This window comes from Oncorhynchus tshawytscha, linkage group LG32, assembly GCF_018296145.1.
Source record: "Oncorhynchus tshawytscha isolate Ot180627B linkage group LG32, Otsh_v2.0, whole genome shotgun sequence".
NCBI classification, from domain to species: Eukaryota; Metazoa; Chordata; class Actinopteri; order Salmoniformes; family Salmonidae; genus Oncorhynchus; species Oncorhynchus tshawytscha.
In genome coordinates this window covers 15,327,943-15,347,430 of record NC_056460.1, presented here as the reverse complement: position 1 = coordinate 15,347,430, position 19,488 = coordinate 15,327,943, and the positions used below count along the sequence as shown (strand labels likewise).

Genomic DNA, 19,488 nt, shown 5'->3' with positions numbered 1-19,488 from the left:
TCCAGGACTCTGCTGCTGCAGATGGCTTAAAAAAGTTTCCTTGCTGATTGAGGTTGGAGTCCGTCTTTTAAGAGTTGAGTCTTAAAGTGTCTCTCTGTTAACGTCTCGTGAAAACGTTCTTCTGTTCTGCTGTGAGAGGCTGCTTGAGGTACAGTATTGGGAAATTATTCAAGAACATGATTGTTCTCAATTCTCTCTCTCTCTCTGCCAGGCCTGAGGGGAGTTGGGGGCGAAATCTCATTCTTTCACCGTTTCTTTGATCAGCAGCCTTTGAGTGAAGTGGTAGGGATTCTGGTTAAAAGTTTTCCCTGAATATCATTTTGCTCCCACATGAAAAAATACCTGCCGTATTCACTGTAGTGTTTCTGCGGACTGAAGTCTAAAGTCTGCAAAAACTCTACAGTGAATACCGTAGTACTTACTGTAGTGTACTGTTATATTTACAGTTAACTATAGTATAAATACTGCTGTAAAAGAAAAATGTGGTATATACTGTAGTATTTAATGTAGCGTTTTTGCGGATTGAAGTGGCGTAAAATCACTGAGGAAGCCAAAGCCAGTAAAACATCCATATTACAACCAATGTTGTGATAATTGTGTTGTTTGCTCTATAAACCCATTCGTTCATAAAGCACTGTGATATAAAATGGCCGAGACAACAAACAAGACAACAGTCACACAGTGGCGGAATAAATTCAACTACACTGTTTGTTTCATCACAGAACCGGAGCGCAACATCTGTCCGATGACGTCTACAAAGCAAATATTTCATGTAAATCAAATCAAATCAAATCAAATTTCTTTATATAGCCCTTCGTACATCAGCTGATATCTCAAAGTGCTGTACAGAAACCCAGCCTAAAACCCCAAACAGCAAGCAATGCAGGTGTAGAAGCACGGTGGCTAGGAAAAACTCCCTAGAAAGGCCAAAACCTAGGAAGAAACCTAGAGAGGAACCAGGCTATGTGGGGTGGCCAGTCCTCTTCTGGCTGTACCGGTTGGAGATTATAACAGAACATGGCCAAGATGTTCAAATGTTCATAAATGACCAGCATGGTCGTATAATAATAAGGCAGAACAGTTGAAACTGGAGCAGCAGCACGGTCAGATGGACTGGGGACAGCAAGGAGTCATCATGTCAGGTAGTCCTGGGGCATGGTCCTAGAGCTCAGGTCCTCCGAGAGAGAGAAAGAAAGAGAGAATTAGAGAGAGCATATGTGGGGTGGCCAGTCCTCTTCTGGCTGTGCCGGGTGGAGATTATAACAGAACATGGCCAAGATGTTCAAATGTTCATAAATGACCAGCATGGTCGAATAATAATAAGGCAGAACAGTTGAAACTGGAGCAGCAGCACGGCCAGGTGGACTGTGGACAGCAAGGAGTCATCATGTCAGGTAGTCCTGGGGCATGGTCCTAGGGCTCAGGTCCTCCGAGAGAGAGAAAGAAAGAGAGAAGGAGAGAATTAGAGAACGCACACTTAGATTCACACAGGACACCGAATAGGACAGGAGAAGTACTCCAGATATAACAAACTGACCCTATCCCCCGACACAAACTACTGCAGCATAAATACTGGAGGCTGAGACAGGAGGGGTCAGGAGACACTGTGGCCCCATCCGAGGACACCCCGGACAGGGCCAAACAGGAAGGATATAACCCCACCCACTTTGCCAAAGCACAGCCCCCACACCACTAGAGGGATAGCTTCAACCACCAACTTACCATCCTGAGACAAGGCTGAGTATAGCCCACAAAGATCTCCGCCATGGGACAACCCAAGGGGGCGCCAACCCAGACAGGATGACCACATCAGTGAATCAACCCACTCAGGTGACGCACCCCTTCCAGGGACGGCATGAGAGAGCCCCAGTAAGCCAGTGACTCAGCCCCTGTAATAGGGTTAGAGGCAGAGAATCCCAGTGGAAAGAGGGGAACCGGCCAGGCAGAGACAGCAAGGGCGGTTCGTTGCTCCAGAGCCTTTCCGTTCACCTTCCCACTCCTGGGCCAGACTACACTCAATCATATGACCCACTGAAGAGATAAAGTCTTCAGTAAGGACTTAAAGGTTGAGACCGAGTTTGCGTCTCTGACATGGGTAGGCAGACCGTTCCATAAAAATGGAGCTCTATAGGAGAAAGCCCTGCCTCCAGCTGTTTGCTCAGAAATTCTAGGGACAATTAGGAGGCCTGCGTCTTGTGACCGTAGCGTATGTGTAGGTATGTACGGCAGGACCAAATCAGAGAGATAGGTAGGAGCAAGCCCATGTAATGCTTTGTAGGTTAGCAGTAAAACCTTGAAATCAGCCCTTGCTTTGACAGGAAGCCAGTGTAGAGAGGCTAGCACTGGAGTAATATGATCAATTTTTTTGGTTCTAGTCAGGATTCTAGCAGCCGTATTTAGCACCAACTGAAGTTTATTTAGTGCTTTATCCGGGTAGCCGGAAAGTAGAGCATTGCAGTAGTCTAACCTAGAAGTGACAAAAGCATGGATTCATTTTTCTGCATCATTTTTGGACAGAAAGTTTCAGATTTTTGCAATGTTACGTAGATGGAAAAAAGCTGTCCTTGAAATGGTCTTGATATGTTCTTCAAAAGAGAGATCAGGGTCCAGAGTAACGCCGAGGTCCTTCACAGTTTTATTTGAGACGACTGTACAACCATTAAGATTAATTGTCAGATTCAACAGAAGATCTCTTTGTTTCTTGGGACCTAGAACAAGCATCTCTGTTTTGTCCGAGTTTAAAAGTAGAAAGTAACAAACATGTAACAAACAGTTATATGACCGGCAACATGGTAAAGCAAGTTAATGTTTGACAGTTTACTAAACAACTACTCATTTAGAAGCACAGTTACCGCAAATCATCACGAAGACAACAGGAGCATTGCCTCTGCTATTTCAGCACCATTTCAACTTAAACATTTAAACATCATCAAATCAACAAGGCTATATATGTTTAGTTTAATAGATACCAAAAACAACTTGGTCCAATCAATGTTGCTAAATATCATGTGGCTGTCTATGGTACTTATTTCTGTCTGTGCACGTGTCTATGTATGTGTGTGTGTGTGTGTGTGTGTGTGTGTCTATGTGTGTGTGTCTGTGTGCGTGTGCGTGTGTGTGTGTGTGTGTGTCTGTCTGTCTGTGTGTGTGTCTGTGTGTGTGTCTGTGTGTGTGTGTGTGTGTGTGTGTCTATGTGTGTGTCTGTGTGTGTGTGTGTGTCTCTGTCTGTGTGTGTGTCTGTGTGTGTGTCTGTGTGTGTGCACGCGTGCATGGGTGCGCAAGTAAAAACATGTTTTTGACTCTCCCTACTTACAAACTAGCTGAAAACCAATGCATTCCTCCTCTCTTTCATGTTGGCAAAACGGTCTATGGCTCTGTCATGCAGTACGCTTTTAGTTTTTGTTGTCATAGGCTAACAAGCGTTTTAGCTAGGTAGCCTAACTTCCACGCATGGGCAACAATGAACCAGCTAAGTTAGCAAGCTAGTTAACGGCTACATTTTGAATGTCAATTGTCTCAGGCCAGTGGCACAAAATACAACGCATTCGGAAAGAATTCAGACCGCTTGACTTTTTCCATATTTTGTTAAGTTACAGCCTGATTCTAAAATTGATGAAATAGTTTTTCCCCCTCATCAATCGACACACAATACCCCATAATGACAAAGCGAAAACAGGTTTGTAGATATTTTTTCAAATGTGTTTACATAAGTATTCAGACCCTTTGCTATGAGACTCGAAATTGAGCTCAGGTGCATCCTGTTTCTATTGATCATCCATGAGATGTTTCTTCAACTTAATTCAACTTAACTTAACTTAAAATTAAATTCTTTGGACATGATTTGGAAAGGCACACACCTGTCTATATCAGGTCCCACAGTTTACAGTGCATGTCAGAGCAAAAACCAAGCCATGAGGTCGAAGGAATTGTCCGTAGAGCTCCGGGATAGGATTGTGTCGAGGCACATATCTGGGGAAGGGTACCAGAACATTTCTGCAGTATTGAAAGTCCCCAAGAATACAGTGGCCTCCATCATTATTAAATGGAAGAAGTTTGGAACCACCAAGACTCTTCCTAGAGCTGGCCGCCCGGCCAAACTGAGCAATCGGGGGAGAAGGGCCTTGGTCAGGAAGGTGACCAAGAAACCTACGGTTACTCTGACAGAGCTTCAGAATTCCTCGGTGGAGATGGGAGAACCTTCCAGAAGGACAACCATCTCTGCAGCACTCCACCAATCAGGCCTTTATGGTAGAGTGGCCAGACGGAAGCCACTCCTCAGTAAAAGACACATGACGGCCCACTTGGAGTTTGCCAAATGGCACCTAAAGGACTCTCAGACCATGGGAGACTAGTCAGGATCGAGGGAAAGATGAACAGAGCAAGGTAGAGAGATCCTTGATGAAAACCTGCTCCAGAGCACTCAGGATCTCAGACTGGGACGAAGGTTCACCTTCCAATAGGAAGTGGCTTTGGGACAAGTCTCTAAATGTCCTTGAGTGGCCCAGCCAGAGCCTGGACTCAAACCCTATCTAACATCTCTGGAGAGACCTGAAAATAGCTGTCCAGCGATGCTCCCCATCCAACCTGACAGAGCTTGTGAGGATCTGCAGAGATGAATTGGGAGAAACTCCCCAAATACAGATGTGCCAAGCTTGTAGCGTCATACCCAATAACACTCAAGGCTGTAATTGCTGCCAAAGGTGCTTTAACAAAGTAATGAGTAAAGTGTCTGAATACTTGTGTAAATGTTATTTTTCAGTCATTATTTTTAATAAATTAGCAAAAATATTGTTTTTTTTCTGGTTTTGCTTTGTCATTCTGGGGTATTGTGTGTAGAGTGATGAGGGGAAAAAACAATGTAATCTATTTTAGAATAAGGCTGTAATGTAACAACATTTGGAAAAAGGGTCGGAATACCTTCAGAATGCACTGTATTTCCATAGTAAGTACTATAGTATTCCATAGTACAATGTAGTATTTATTTTATGTGGGCTGACTGCTTTTCTCTGCCATGTGATGTACAACAAGGAACATGTTGCTATGCAATTCTAAGATGAATGTGTTATACTGTAAGTCTGCAAAAACAATCACTTGTAATGTAAACTAATGCAAATGAAAACAACTGCTATCCTGCGTTTATGCTTTGATCTACCCACACGGTCTCTTTCCCATTCTCTCTCTGTGTGTGCCATCCTCTGCCGCAGTCAGAACGGCAGTGGCGTGACGTGGCGTTGGGCTCCCCAGGGACAGGAGGAGAAAACGCTTGGCTTTAAGAGGAGTTTTGCAGAGACACACTCCACATCAACACACTGACTCACAACACTAACTATAACATCCATCAATATAGGTATAGCAGTTATATACAGTGGGGAGAACAAGTATTTGATACACAGCCGATTTTGCAGGTTTTCCTACTTACAAAGCATGTAGAGGTCTGTCATTTTTATCATAGGTACACTTCAACTGTGAGAGATGGAATATAAAACAAAAATCCAGAAAATCACATTGTATGATTTTTAAATAATTCATTTGCATTTTATTGCATGACATAAGTATTTGATCACCTACAAACCAATAAGAATTCCGGCTCTCACAGACCTGATAGTTTTTCTTTAAGAAGCCCCCCTGTTCTCCACTCATTACCTGTATTAACTGCACCTGTTTGAACTCATTACCTGTATAAAAGACACCTGTCCACACACTCAATCAAACAGACTCCAACCTCTCTACAATGGCCAAGACCAGAGAGCTGTGTAAGGACATCGGGGATAAAAATGTAGACCTGCACAAGGCTGGGATGGGCTACAGGACAATAGGCAAGCAGCTTGGTGAGAAGCCAACAACTGTTGGCGCAATTATTAGAAAATGGAAGAAGTTCAAGATGACGGTGATTACCCTCGGTCTGGGGCTCCATGCAAGATCTCACCTCGTGGGGCATCAATGATCATGAGGAAGGTGAGGGATCAGCCCAGAACTACACAGCAGGACTATGTATTCCCATTCTAGCTTGCTGTATGCCAGACAGGGGAGAGCTCAGCTGGATTCTCATATTGCACACCAACCCAGTCAGCTGTATAAAGAGACAGAGAATAACAGTCTTCGTCCCCAGGCTGGTCTGTCTATCCATCTGAACAGTTAGGCTGATGGCGTGGGATGTGTGTGTGTGTGTGGGTGCATGTGTGTGTGTGTGTGTGTGTGTGTGTATGTATCTTGTTGAACCGTTACTGAGTCTCTAATGGGGTTAGATATTGTAGGTCTGTTCTGTTTCTTCTGCCTCTGCTGCTGGACCCCTCAGGGTTCAGGGTTCAGGGCTCATGGTTCGGGGGCTCAGGGTTCAGGGCTTAGGGCTCTGGGCTCAGTACAGATAATACCAGGGAATAGACTGTTCTATCTCCTCCAGGGGAGATTATATAAGACTACTGCACGGTGTCCATGGTGACAGCAGCAGCACAGCCAATCCCTTTGTTCAGGGTTTAACTGCTTCTGTCTGTCTCGCTCTGTTGAGTCGGTCTGATCTATAATTAGCACCAGCTGGGGGGAAAACACGCTGTTTTCATAGCAGGGAGAGTCCTGAGTCACTTATCCTTTTGGGTAATGTGACATAGTTTTTTTCTCATTCATGGGGAAGCACTGATTGTAGTAATTGGAGATGTGGTTTGGTGTAGCTGCTAGCTGTATTATAGTATGCTTGGACATACTCCTGGTTTCTGGATTATCCCACTGGGCACAGACGTCAATTCATCATCTATTCCATGTCGGTTCAACGTAATTCCATTCAAATGATGTGGGAACATCATTGATTCAACCAGGTTGTGCTCAGTGGGATTTTCTGTATCAATATGCTATTTTTAGTCCATGCAGTGCTTTTGATATGGTTTTGATGGTCACATGTTTTTGGGGGTTTTATTACCTTATCAATACTCTATTTTTAGGCCTTTATCATGTCAATATCCTGTGTTATTCTTTTAGGCCTTTACCATGTCAATATCCTGTGTTATTCTTTTAGGCCTTTACCATGTCAATATCCTGTGTTATTCTTTTAGGCCTTTACCATGTCAATATCCTGTGTTATTCTTTTAGGCCTTTACCATGTCAATATCCTGTGTTATTCTTTTAGGCCTTTACCATGTCAATATCCTGTGTTATTCTTTTAGGCCTTTACCATGTCAATATCCTGTGTTATTCTTTTAGGCCTTTACCATGTCAATATCCTGTGTTATTCTTTTAGGCCTTTACCATGTCAATATCCTGTGTTATTCTTTTAGGCCTTTACCATGTCAATATCCTGTGTTATTCTTTTAGGCCTTTACCATGTCAATATCCTGTGTTATTCTTTTAGGCCTTTACCATGTCAATATCCTGTGTTATTCTTTTAGGCCTTTACCATGTCAATATCCTGTGTTATTCTTTTAGGCCTTTACCATGTCAATATCCTGTGTTATTCTTTTAGGCCTTTACCATGTCAATATCCTGTGTTATTCTTTCCTTTACCATGTCAATATCCTGTGTTATTCTTTTAGGCCTTTACCATGTCAATATCCTGTGTTATTCTTTTAGGCCTGTGTTATTCTTTTAGGCCCATGTCAATATCCTGTGTTATTCTTTTAGGCCTTTACCATGTCAATATCCTGTGTTATTCTTTTAGGCCTTTACCATGTCAATATCCTGTGTTATTCTTTTAGGCCTTTACCATGTCAATATCCTGTGTTATTCTTTTAGGCCTTTACCATGTCAATATCCTGTGTTATTCTTTTAGGCCTTTACCATGTCAATATCCTGTGTTATTCTTTTAGGCCTTTACCATTATTCTGTGTTATTTTTAGGCCTTTACCATGTCAATATCCTGTGTTATTCTTTTAGGCCTTTACCATGTCAATATCCTGTGTTATTCTTTTAGGCCTTTACCATGTCAATATCCTGTGTTATTCTTTTAGGCCTTTACCATGTCAATATCCTGTGTTATTCTTTTAGGCCTTTACCATGTCAATATCCTTGTGTTATTCTTTTAGGCCTTTACCATGTCAATATCCTGTTTTATTCTTTTAGGCCTTTACCATGTCAATATCTTGTGTTATTCTTTTAGGCCTTTACCATGTCAATATCCTGTGTTATTCTTTTAGGCCTTTACCATGTCAATATCCTGTGTTATTCTTTTAGGCCTTTATACCATGTCAATATCCTGTTTTATTCTTTTAGGCCTTTACCATGTCAATATCCTGTGTTATTCTTTTAGGCCTTTACCATGTCAATATCCTGTGTTATTCTTTTAGGCCTTTACCATGTCAATATCCTGTGTTATTCTTTTAGGCCTTTACCATGTCAATATCCTGTGTTATTCTTTTAGGCCTTTACCATGTCAATAACCTATGTTATTCTTTTAGGCCTTTACCATGTCAATATCCTGTGTTATTCTTTTAGGCCTTTACCATGTCAATATCCTGTGTTATTCTTAGCCCCTGCAGCTCTTCTGTTGAAGACGCCTTTTGTTTTTGATGTTCCCTTTAATCTGCAGTAATAGTGATTGTTGGACTCTGGGCTCCCACATCATTTGACTTATGCTGTTTCTATGATTTCCCAGAGGGGCACCACATATACGCCTGTGTAATGGGCCGGGACATTGGAGACTGTCGGAGTACTGAGATAAAGCCACTGCTGGCAGCAGGCTACTAAAACAACGCTTGCCTATTATTTGCTGGATGTGGGACACTTTCCAATCACAGTAAACTGCCACGAACCTGTAGGCTTGGGATCCTACTGACTGAGAGGTTACTGGTCCCTGACTACTGAACCTGTAGGCTTGGGATCCTACTGACTGAGAGGTTACTGGTCCCTGACTACTGAACCTGTAGGCTTGGGATCCTATCGACTGAGAGGTTCCTGGTCCCTGAGTTTAAACTGTGATGTCTGATCTTCTTTGTCTTTTGGATGCAAGACCAAGCACTGACAGGACTGTGTGTGTAGGTGGGTGTGTTACTGGTCCCTGTGTGTGTGTGTGTGTGGTCCCTGTCTGGGTCTGAGAGGTTACTGGCTGACTCTGAACCTGTAGGCTTGGGATCCGCTAGTTAGCACAGTGGGACTTTGTTGACAGGACTGTGTGTGTGTGTGTGTGTGTGTGTGTGTGTGTGTGTGTGTCTGTGTCTGTGTGTCTGCAGACAGCAACAGTATCCAAGGCAACAGCAGCCGCTAGCGACCCCGAATTAACACTTTGTTTACTGGTAACAAGACCAAGCTATGCAAAGAAGTGTTTTCCTAATAATTGTTGTTTTTACACGTTGATTGTCTATTTCTGCCTAGAAAAAAAGGATTTTGAAACATTACAAAGATTGGATAAATAGATCATAGGTCCTGCACAGCATCTGCATATGCCATCTGCATATTCCAAATACAGTGTGTTTTAATACAACATGCCTATTTACATATTCATGTTCTGGTCAGTTAAGGCTGGTGGGAGGAGCTATTGGGGGATGGGCTCATTGTAATGGCTGGAATGGAATTATTTGGAATTATTTGGAACAATATCAAACACATCAAACCACATGTTAACGATAACCCTCAGGACGCCTACTGATGACATCAACAGCCCTGGACGGTGACCTCTGAAGATGCTCAATCACTTTCTAACGCGACCTTGAGATGGGAGACTGCAGCACGTCCACCATTTTACAACCAATAATTCCTCCCTCCTCCTGTCTGCCATTAGGTGATACATAACATGTGGGTTAAAGCTACAACGTCAGGAATTTTTCAGTAACAGTCGTATTCCTTGCCTTGATTCTGGAATGTGTTTTTTTAAATTTACGGCCCATTGAAGTAGTGGTGGGCGGGAGAGACTGTGTGTGTCTGCTCATCTATGGGTGTGTGTGTGTGTGTGTGTGCGCATCTGCTTATGTGTCCACATGAGTGTGTGTGTGTGTGCTGCGTTTATGGGTCTGTGGGTGGACTAAGTGACAGGTAAGCCTTTGAGAGAGTGTGATGAATGCGTCTACTCCCACCGGGGTAAGGAGCAGCAGAGGTCAGAGCTGTGGGTGATTTCATTTCATTAGAATAGGCTGCAGGCTGACATCATACTGTTGCTATAGGGAATATATATAGAATGCAATGGTAATGTATCGTAACTGTTGTTTTCAGTGGGCCCTTGGGTTCAGGGATTTTGACGTACTGTCCATACTTGTCACAGTAAGTAGTGACTGATGAAGTAATGAGATGATTTATGGAAGTGTGTGTGTGTGGGTGTGTGCGTGCGTGATGTGTGCGTATGTGCATATGTGTGTGTTACTCTGCATCTGTTCGTGCTGTGCTGCAAGCTCTCACAGTCTCACGTCAAAATTACACGTTCATCCATGTTTCTCAAACGTCAGATTTCAAGGCATTAATTCCGAATGGTTAAGATAAGGGTTAAGGTTTGGGATAGGCTTAAAACAAAAAAAACAAAAAATTATATCGCTAAATTCGAACATGCAACGTTTGGTGCCCATCCACCATCCCCATCCACAAAACTGAAACCTACTTTAAAGGTAACAGCGCTCACTGTTGCCCCTAGTGGCAGGTTTCCACATCCTCTCCCAACGTCCTCAGACATGGATGGACGTCAAATACTGACTTGTATCATGGGTGACCTGCCTGGTACCATGATGACTCACTCCTTCTCTTGTTCTCCCACAGAGGAGCATTGATCCGAGGCGCTGATGGCCAGATTCAGTTTATGGCCTCCCTCGTTCCCCCAGCCCCAGTCAACTGTGTGTGTGTGTGTGGTTTATGACGTCCTTCGCTCCGCAGCCACAGTCTCCGGCCTGATTGTCATTGCCCAGTCCCCCGCCAACAGAGAGGAGATTGAGACTCATTGCCATGACCCCGGAAAGATAAAACGGGTTCATTTTACAGAACATCCCTCACAGAGAGAGGGAGGACGAGGAGGGAGGGAGAGGGAGAGAGAGCGAGAGGGAAAAAGATAGAGAGAACAGGGGTGAAACAGGGAGAGCGAGACCCTGAGAGAGATATATAGAGATAGGAATGGAGAAAGAGAGAAGCCATTGCCTGACAAGCTGACTAGTCATGATTGCCTTAGTCATTCCTCTCTCTGTTCACGTAGTTCGTTGTAGAGGTATTTTTGAACATATGTCGCTCTCACGCTATGGAGCTACTGGGGTTATCCAGTGTTTGTCCCTACTGAAGCATATCCAATACACTCCAACTAAGTCATTTAAGTTCATCATTTACACTGTAAGGAAAACATTATGCGTGACACAGTGTGTTAACTGCATGTGCGCAACATCCTGACGCTAGCAGGAAATTAGCCATCATCACGCTACACTGACCTTGAGTGATTGATTGTTTCTTGCATTGGCCTCTGAGCCATCCACTCTTGACAGCATTTGCTTCACTCTCTAAAATACACATCTGGCAACTCTGAATGTTCTGAGCAGGGTTGTTAAGTTGGGACCTGCGTAACAAGGTAAGAAAGGGATAGCTCCGATGCAGGATGGTCTGATCTGGTGCAGGGTTGTTAAGTTGGGACCTGGGTAACAAGGTAAGAAAGGCATAGCTCCGATGCAAGACGGTCTGATCTGATGCAGGGCTGTTTCATAACAGGGCTTTTACATGGCGTGCCACTGTGTGAGCCTCTCGCTAGACCTTCCACTCGGCAGCATTGCAGTGGTATAAATCTTTGAAGGACTGCAGAGTGCGTCACACACACAGAACCGCCCAGCCCAATCCGGCCCGGCCCACAGGCACCGAGGCTGCAGGGAGAGAGGGGCTTACAGGGGGTCCATGGAGGCCCAAGGCCTGGGTGTTGGGAGGATTTTGTGCGGGAGTGTGTGTGTGTGTGCTTGTGTGTGTGTGTGTGTGTGCTTGTGTGTGTGCGCTTGTGTGTGTACACTTGTGTGTGTATATGAGGTAGGTAGAGGAAGAGATACAAAGGTCAACACAGCAGACAATCTATAAAGGTGTCTCTCTACCATGACACTGGAGAGCAGACTACAGCCATAACCAAACGGACAAGGTGGTTGTGCCCTTATTGTCTCAGCATCACTTATTGACACAGAGATGTTCAAACATCTACAACAACTGTCATTCATTTCCCACCTGACAGATGGAGGGGCGGGACATTCAAAATTAAATGAACATCTTTTGTTCTTTATTCATGAGTTTATTTGTGAGTTGTTCAATGATCATTCTTACATTCCTACATTCCTACCTACTCCTTTCATCATTAACAACATGAACAAAAGCGCTCTAACTGGAAAGTGAACTGTGAGAGTGAATGAACTACATTAGTAGGCCATCTATTGCACATTCAACTTCTAATGAACAACCTAGGCTTTGATAGAATCATTAACACATGTAACGCTAGATGAATCACAGAAGATGCTCACTTAAAGCTTTATTCATCTAAAGTGAGATCCTGCATATTTCTTAGATTCATTTACCTAGCATGACCAAGAGTGGAAAACCACTTTCCATCATACCACTGTTAATCTTGTCTGAATAAGATTAGAATCTCATTAGTAAATGGGATTACATGTTTTCTTCATAGATGTACTAAACCTCGCTTGATTGGTCCATTACCACCCTAATGACTGCATTACTGCTTAAAAATGACTACTTTATAGTAGGAGCCACCCATTCGTTGATGTATGATGTCATTTGGCTTGGTTGAGATCTCCCGTGACTGAGTGCACATGGGAAACATTACTGTTAAAGGTTTGAGTTTGGGTCTAATGTGTTTCAGCGCATCGGAAGTCAAATAGTTAGTGCAGTCCGCTGGGCACACACTGGCTGAATCAACGTTGTTTCCACGTCATTTCAATGAAATTACAATGAACCGACGTGGAATAGACGTGGAATTGACGCCTGTGCCCAGTTTGGTATGCTCGCTCACCCCACGAGGCAAGTCCTTTAAAAGCCCATCAGAAAGACACAACAAGCCCAGAGATACGGTCTTAATAACGTCTAGTCTTTATTGGTGTGCGCCATACATCAGCAGTAAGGTACAGAGTCAGAGTGTAGCCCATCAAACTACATTCAGATACTAAGCGTTGACATGTTTTCAGTTATTCAGTTCAGCATGGTAGCTGTTGCTCTTAACGCTAGAGGAAGATGGTTGAGAATAAAACATCCTAAACATAACCACACGTAGACGCACATGAATCCCGACTTCCACTTAAGTCCTATTTCCACTTGCGTTGATATCTATGGGAGGCTAAGTGGAGGTTTAACTTGAAGTGCAAGTCAGGACCCATTCAGTTAGAGAGCGGCTGGTGTTTTAAGGCATTTTGACAACACTCTAGCATTCATTCCATGTTTTGTTTTGTATTATTCTTGTCGGTTTTTGGTTTTGCGTGGCAACGGGTATTCAAAAACAGCTCTATTTTTGTACACGAAAAGTTGTTTTTGCCGCACATGCATTTTAGAAAAGTTTGGCAGTGCAGCAGTAGTAGTAGTGAGGTTTGTTGCAATGGTATTTAGACACCTGTGACCCTCTTGATTACGTTGAAGTCATAGCTATTCTAAACTTATAAATGTGGTTGTGTACAAGGCTACTTGTACTTGTACTCATATTTGTACTTTTACTTGTACTCATTTGTACTTGTACTTATATTTGTACTTGTCGATGTAGCTGTGCTTGTACTTGCAACCAGTTTTCCTTTGTAAATTTCCTTTACATTGGAGCTCAAGAATTAAGGAAACGGTAGGCCAAACTTTCTGATTTTCCCAACCTGATTCCCCACTATGAGTTACCCTAGGAAACTGTCCACATATACAAACACATACAACTCCAGACACTCAGACACTTAGTAACGCAAGCCTCGTGTAAAACAACGGCAACCACATCTCCACCAATCAACAGCTTTCTGTAGTTTGTTGTACAATCAGTGGTTTCCATTCGCAGGGTGAGTGAGAGCAGCCGGTCAGGGCTTAGAGGGCCGTGACAGACAGCCAGACAGACATAGATACAGAGGTAGCCTAGTTCCAGATTTGTTTGTGCTCTCTTGCCAACTCTCTGTCAATGAGAGTCAATGAGCTGGCAACATAGCAGAAATAGACTGGCACTCAAGCTAAGAAACAGAGGTAATAAGACAGAAGTAGTTGTGTTGAATCCTGGACAGTGCACAAGAAGGAAACAAAAGGGCTGCCTAGTGTCCTTACATACAGATTTCTATTGGTGAGATCATTCATGATCATTCACTACAGACATAATAATTCCATCACGGCTGTATTTTTCAGAGGTCATGGTGCTTCAAAAGCATCATGATCCGGTCCATTTTTCTGGACTTTTGGCTTGTTTTTGTTTACTTGTTTGCTTGGCTTGTTAGTTGTGGTGTTTCTAAGGCGTAGTGTTGTGATGTGGTACTGTTCGGAAGGCTGGACGTTGCTGTTAATTCAAACGAGCTTCAGGAGTCCGCAATGGAACGTGGGAAATGGGGTTTATGCATACCATTCTGTCCGTCACACCCTATTGGACCATGTAGAAGCCCATGCATTCGTGCTAAAACATCATTCTCTACCTACGTGTTCTCTATTTGATTGATTGAGCCTGTCGTGAGAAAGAGAATTTAAAGGTAGCTCATCTCCTCTCTCTCTCTCTCTCATTTCCTTTCTCCCTGTTTCTCAGAGTCCCACACCCCCTACTTTTCTTTCTACTTCTCCCATTGCCCCTTTTCTTGTAACCAGTCATGGCCTGCACAAACTGATCGTCATTACAAATGAAATCCCATCTAGATAGATATATAAGTGCCCTGAATATGACTCTGGTCATAACGGACATCCTCATCATTAGCATAATCATCACACAAGAACCAAGCAGCGTGGCTGAGGACAATGTCAGCAGCGTGTGCCAAAGTCACATCCTGTGTAAATGATGGCATTCATCTCAAGTCTAACCTACTGGCCAACGAAGCACGTACAACCTCATGTTCTAAAGCGAGTGTTGTGTACATGGCGATGTAAAGCACTGGCAATGAAGTGTGGAACCTAGCCTCCCATTGATTTCCGACTATACGTTATGAGTGTGTGAATATGAAGTATGGCCCTCTAACAATCTGTCACCATGCAAGCTTGAGATATGCTACATACATCATGCAAATAACAGTTTGACTATTAGCTAGTTTCACTTTCAGGCTGAAATGTCAGGCGGTCTATTCAAACAGCAATCAGCGCTTACACTAAAAGGTCATTATCATCATTTTCACAATTTCACTGAATTATTCCAACCGCGTAGTGTGTAAACATCTATAAAACACCGGAAAATCACGTTTCTGACTGGACTGGACCTTTGTAGAAGTTTGATTCATTGGCATCACGAGCAATCTTGGAGAGTAATTATGCGTTTGATGGAACCGTTGTTGGTTGAGTTCTGGTTCTGGAGCAGTCTAAACAGCTACGCGCTGTTGTCATACAGATTTGAGTGGACCACGATCATAAGGCAGATGCTATTGACAGTGACGAGGCCAGGGTACGAACAAGCCTTTTAGATATAGTCTGATTTTGTTACTCGTGATGTTTTGTCTGAAAAAAATAAAGAGAATTTTATCTGCATTGCGTTGAAACGCAAGAGTTCGCAATATTATCTGCGTTGTAGGTTAAGGCAAAAATGGCTCAGCAAGATCACAGATCTTGTTGGTTGTCTGCTGAGTTTGAATAACTGTGTGCTCCTTTAACAACTTGGTCGATCTCTAGCTCTCACCTCCGTACCATACAGGTGCTTCCCTTCATATTGTAGTATGTGGATGTAGTAGACGTGTTAACAACAGTTAACAAGCTGATATGTTTTGGATTTTTGTTTTCCGTGCACAAATTCAAACTCTCTCTCACACACACACACACCCCTCCCCCTATGGAATGTGTATAGAGAATATTATCATAGGCGGTGGCAGTAGCGCGTGATTATTTCTTGAACTGAATGACATCTATCACAGCTCGGTGCCAAGCTAGCCTGGCGTCCCAGACGGATTTAGCTGTGTTTCACTGTTTCTAGTGAGCGCAGCGTTCAGTCTGGTTGAAACCAGGCTAGTGCCATACAATAGTGCGAGCCCAAAGTGAGAGTAAACTGTTGGGAGTATTGTACTGAACTGTATGTTCCTATCACCACAATAACCTACGTGTCTCCTGATAGGGCCAGAAGTGTGCCTGTAACTACTTTGTTATTGTCATAGTAAGAGAGTAGAGTGGAGAGAAGTACAGTGATTGGTTGTTGGATAGTGGTAGGTTACACAGTAGTAGTAGAGTCTAAACTATAACAGATTCCTCTCTGAGAATACCCCTGTGGAGGGGGATGGGGAGTAGGAGGGAGGGGATGGAAGGTGTAAGGTTAAACCTAAGGGAAGGGGAGAGTCTAGTTTTTCTGGTTGGTGTCGCTGGACTCCTTCTGGTCTCCGTCGTTGGACCCCTTGCCAGACTTGCTCTGCCCATCCTCCTGGTCCTTTCCTTCGTCCTTCTTGGATCCTGCAGAGATGGTGGTGTACCTGGTGGTCTGGTTGTAGCTGCCCATGCTGGGCAAGTCCACGTCGCCGGAGGAGGTCATGTCGGAGGACCTCATGTTGGAGGACCTCATCCCGAAGGACCTCATCTCGGAGGACCTCATGTTCATGCTGGGGCTGGAGTAGGTGATGCCTGTGCCGATGCGAGTCTCTTCCCCTTCCAGGAGTTTCCTGAGGAGAGGGGGGGCGGGGTGTTAGGGAGGGAGTGTGACGGAGGGAGGGAGGGATGGGAGGAGAAGAAAGAAGGGGCAGAGGGAAGAGGGAGAGGGAAAGGAAGGAGAGATGTAGAGATAGCGGGCGGGGAGGAAGGGAGAGAGAGGGGGGTTGGTTAAATACAGGTTAAAATATAAACGAGTCAGGTGACCAGCCCATGCTACCCCAGGAGAGTACTGCTAGGTCACCTCAGGGCGTGTGGCTAATGACTTCTAAATCGATGTCATTGATTGATCAGGATCTTTAAAGTGATGCTGATCATGAGTAGGTCATGCAGGTATTTAGGCATGACATTTTCAAGTTTAATAAATCTACTGTAACTATATGAAAGCTAGGATATCAATTTGTATGTTACAGTAATACATCATTGTGATGTTGTGATTACAAGGATGAGTGTTATGAATACAAGCTATGTAAAATGTTTGCATGACTGTAAGTGTCTTTGGGTAAAAGCATCTGCTAAATTGCATATATTATATTATTATATATGATTATATTAAGTACCTGTACGCAGCAATTTCAATATCCAGCGCCATCTTGACATTCAGCAGGTCCTGGTACTCCCGCAGGTGACGAGCCATCTCGCTCTTAGTGGTTCTCAGGTCATTGTCCATCTCGGCCATGCTGTCCTGGTAACATATTGAAGTAGAAAACACATTTTGGAACAGTGGCAACACTAAAAGTGAATTGTGTTGATATAGGCTATGTTTTAATATAGCCTACCTTTCTTCTGAGTGTTGGTGATGCCTGACTCAAGAGAATAACGATAACAATAAGACGTATAAATTCGATTTTAAATAACCAGAACCGGCCGCTCTCCAAATTAATATTTCATCACTATGTACAGAGACGCACTAACGCCAAATAAAATACGGTTATAAGAGAGCAGTCAATTGGTTTCTCAGTATTTTAAAATTAGAACAATGGTTTTCAACTTCCAAACTCAAAAAGAGCTAAAAGACGCTTTCAACCGCAGCCCGATAACCGGTGACAGAGCGTCTTATCACGCCACCGGAATAGTTTCAGCACCATGGAGAGTGAACAGCTCCTGCTGTCATCTCAACACTTGTATTTTACAGCTCTCGTGTTGTGCATTTTAGTAAAACAATTTAATAGCTCTGAAATAATGTTATAAAGCTAAATTCCCCACTTTTATTAGAACAGAAATTGTGATTTTGTTTTAATCAGAATTATACATTTTTTTTGCACATGGTTAAATGCAACATCTTTCCAAACGAAACAGTTATTTATCTCTTGCTTTATCCTGGACATGTTTGTAAACAAACTGCAAGAAAGATAAGCTCACATTTGAGCTTTTAAGTGTAGTTAAAGTAAACAAATAATGTCTTACCTGGTACTGGCCAATCTCCTGGTTGTGCCTCTCCTCCATCTCGTTGAGCTGCCTTTCCAGGGACTCGTTGGTTCCCCTCAGGCTCTCAATCTCGATGGTCTTGGACTGGAGCTGCCTCCGGAACTCGTTGAGTTCCTCACGGCTGGCGCGCATCGCCTCCTGGCTACGGGTGGCCTGCTCATTGAGGTCAACGAACTTCGACTTGTACCACTCCTCGGCGGACTGGAGGTTCTTTGAGGCCATGGACTCGTACTGGCCTCGAATCTCCTTCAGGGCAGAGGTGAGGTCAGGTTTGGAGACCTCCATCTCCACGGACACCTGGGCGGCTTGGATCATGTTCATAAGCTCGGCCACCTCCTCCTCGTGCACCTTCCTCATGAAGTTGATCTCGTCGAGGAGCGATTCTACCTTCTTCTCCAGGTCTAAACGCACCATGGTGGCGTCGTCCACGTCCTTCTTGAACGCCTTGAGGGTCTGCTCGGCTTCCTCCCGCAGGCGGTACTCGTCATCGTATTTGCCGCGGAGCTTCTGCAGGTCCTCCTCGATGTTGTCACGCTCGATGAGGATCTGGGACTTCTCGCCGTTCACCTCATCGAGCTGGGAGCGCAGCTCGCGGATCTCCTGCTGGTACAGGTCCGCCAGGCGCGAGGGCTCCGTCTGCCTCTGACGCAGGGTCACCAGCTCGGTCTCGAGCACCTTGTTCTGCTGTTCCAAGTTGCGAACCTTGTCGATGAACATGGCAAAGCGGTCATTGAGCCCCATCATCTGCTCCTTCTCGTTGGTGCGGATGATTTTAAACTCATTGTTGAGCACCGTGCTCTGGGCGAAATCCAAGTTCTCCATCGGCATGGGCATCTGCGAGTAGGACCGGCCAGAGGACCTCTTCTGGTGGAAAGAGGAGCCCAGGTTAGAGCCCATGCTCCGGGACTGAGAGTGGGACCGGTAACCGCCGCTGCGTAAAGAGGCATTGCTCATCCGGGATGGAGAGCTGGAGTAACGGGGAGACTCCCCGAACATCTTTCGGTAGGAAGAAGCGGAATTGAAGTCAGATCCGTAGCTCATCTTGGCGAGTGATGAAAGGGAGCAGAGCAGGAGGCGCGTCTCCTTTTTATAGGGGGACCTCCCAAGGATCAATAATTAAAGCCGGCTGATGGCAACCTCTAGCCTGCCCAACTGGCCACTGCAGATTTACCAGGTAAAACAACCTCTCATCAAATACCTTAAATATACTGAGTCATTGATTATAAGCACTTTCAAATGGTTAATAACCACATTTATATTTGTGATTAAACTCACATCTAAGGAGCCGCACCTATTTTGGACGCTAGAGTCGGTAGATGGAACTGTCCGTTTTGGCGCAGTGCTGATTTCAGCAAGAAATACTGTATCTCGTTTTAGCCACTCACCTCTGAGGAGACTGGACACATTGCACTAAACTATATTTAA

The 19,488-nt window shown here is 44.1% G+C and overlaps 1 protein-coding gene across 1 annotated transcript; it reads right to left on the bottom strand.

Annotated features, from left to right (window-relative positions):
- Nucleotides 1-12,934: 12,934 nt before the first annotated feature.
- Nucleotides 12,935-19,197, bottom strand: LOC112230253 (alpha-internexin-like). Its single transcript, XM_024396471.2, has 3 exons — nt 18,043-19,197; nt 17,196-17,320; nt 12,935-16,649 (listed from the first exon to the last, which is right to left on the bottom strand). Exons 1-3 carry the CDS (start codon nt 19,102-19,104, stop codon nt 16,334-16,336), a joined length of 1,503 nt encoding a protein of 500 aa, XP_024252239.2. The 5' UTR covers nt 19,105-19,197; the 3' UTR covers nt 12,935-16,333.
- Nucleotides 19,198-19,488: the final 291 nt, after the last annotated feature.

Bases quoted from the DNA above. Each gene is read 5' to 3' on its own strand.
- LOC112230253 (XM_024396471.2), bottom strand. From the start codon at position 19,104: ATGAGCTACGGATCTGACTTCAATTCCGCTTCTTCCTACCGAAAGATG. The intron at 17,321-18,042 runs GTAAGACATTAT...ATATGTTACCAG, and splicing joins AGGAGATTGGCCAGTACCAG to GACAGCATGGCCGAGATGGA. The intron at 16,650-17,195 runs GTACTTAATATA...CCCTCTCCTCAG, and splicing joins ATTGAAATTGCTGCGTACAG to GAAACTCCTGGAAGGGGAAG.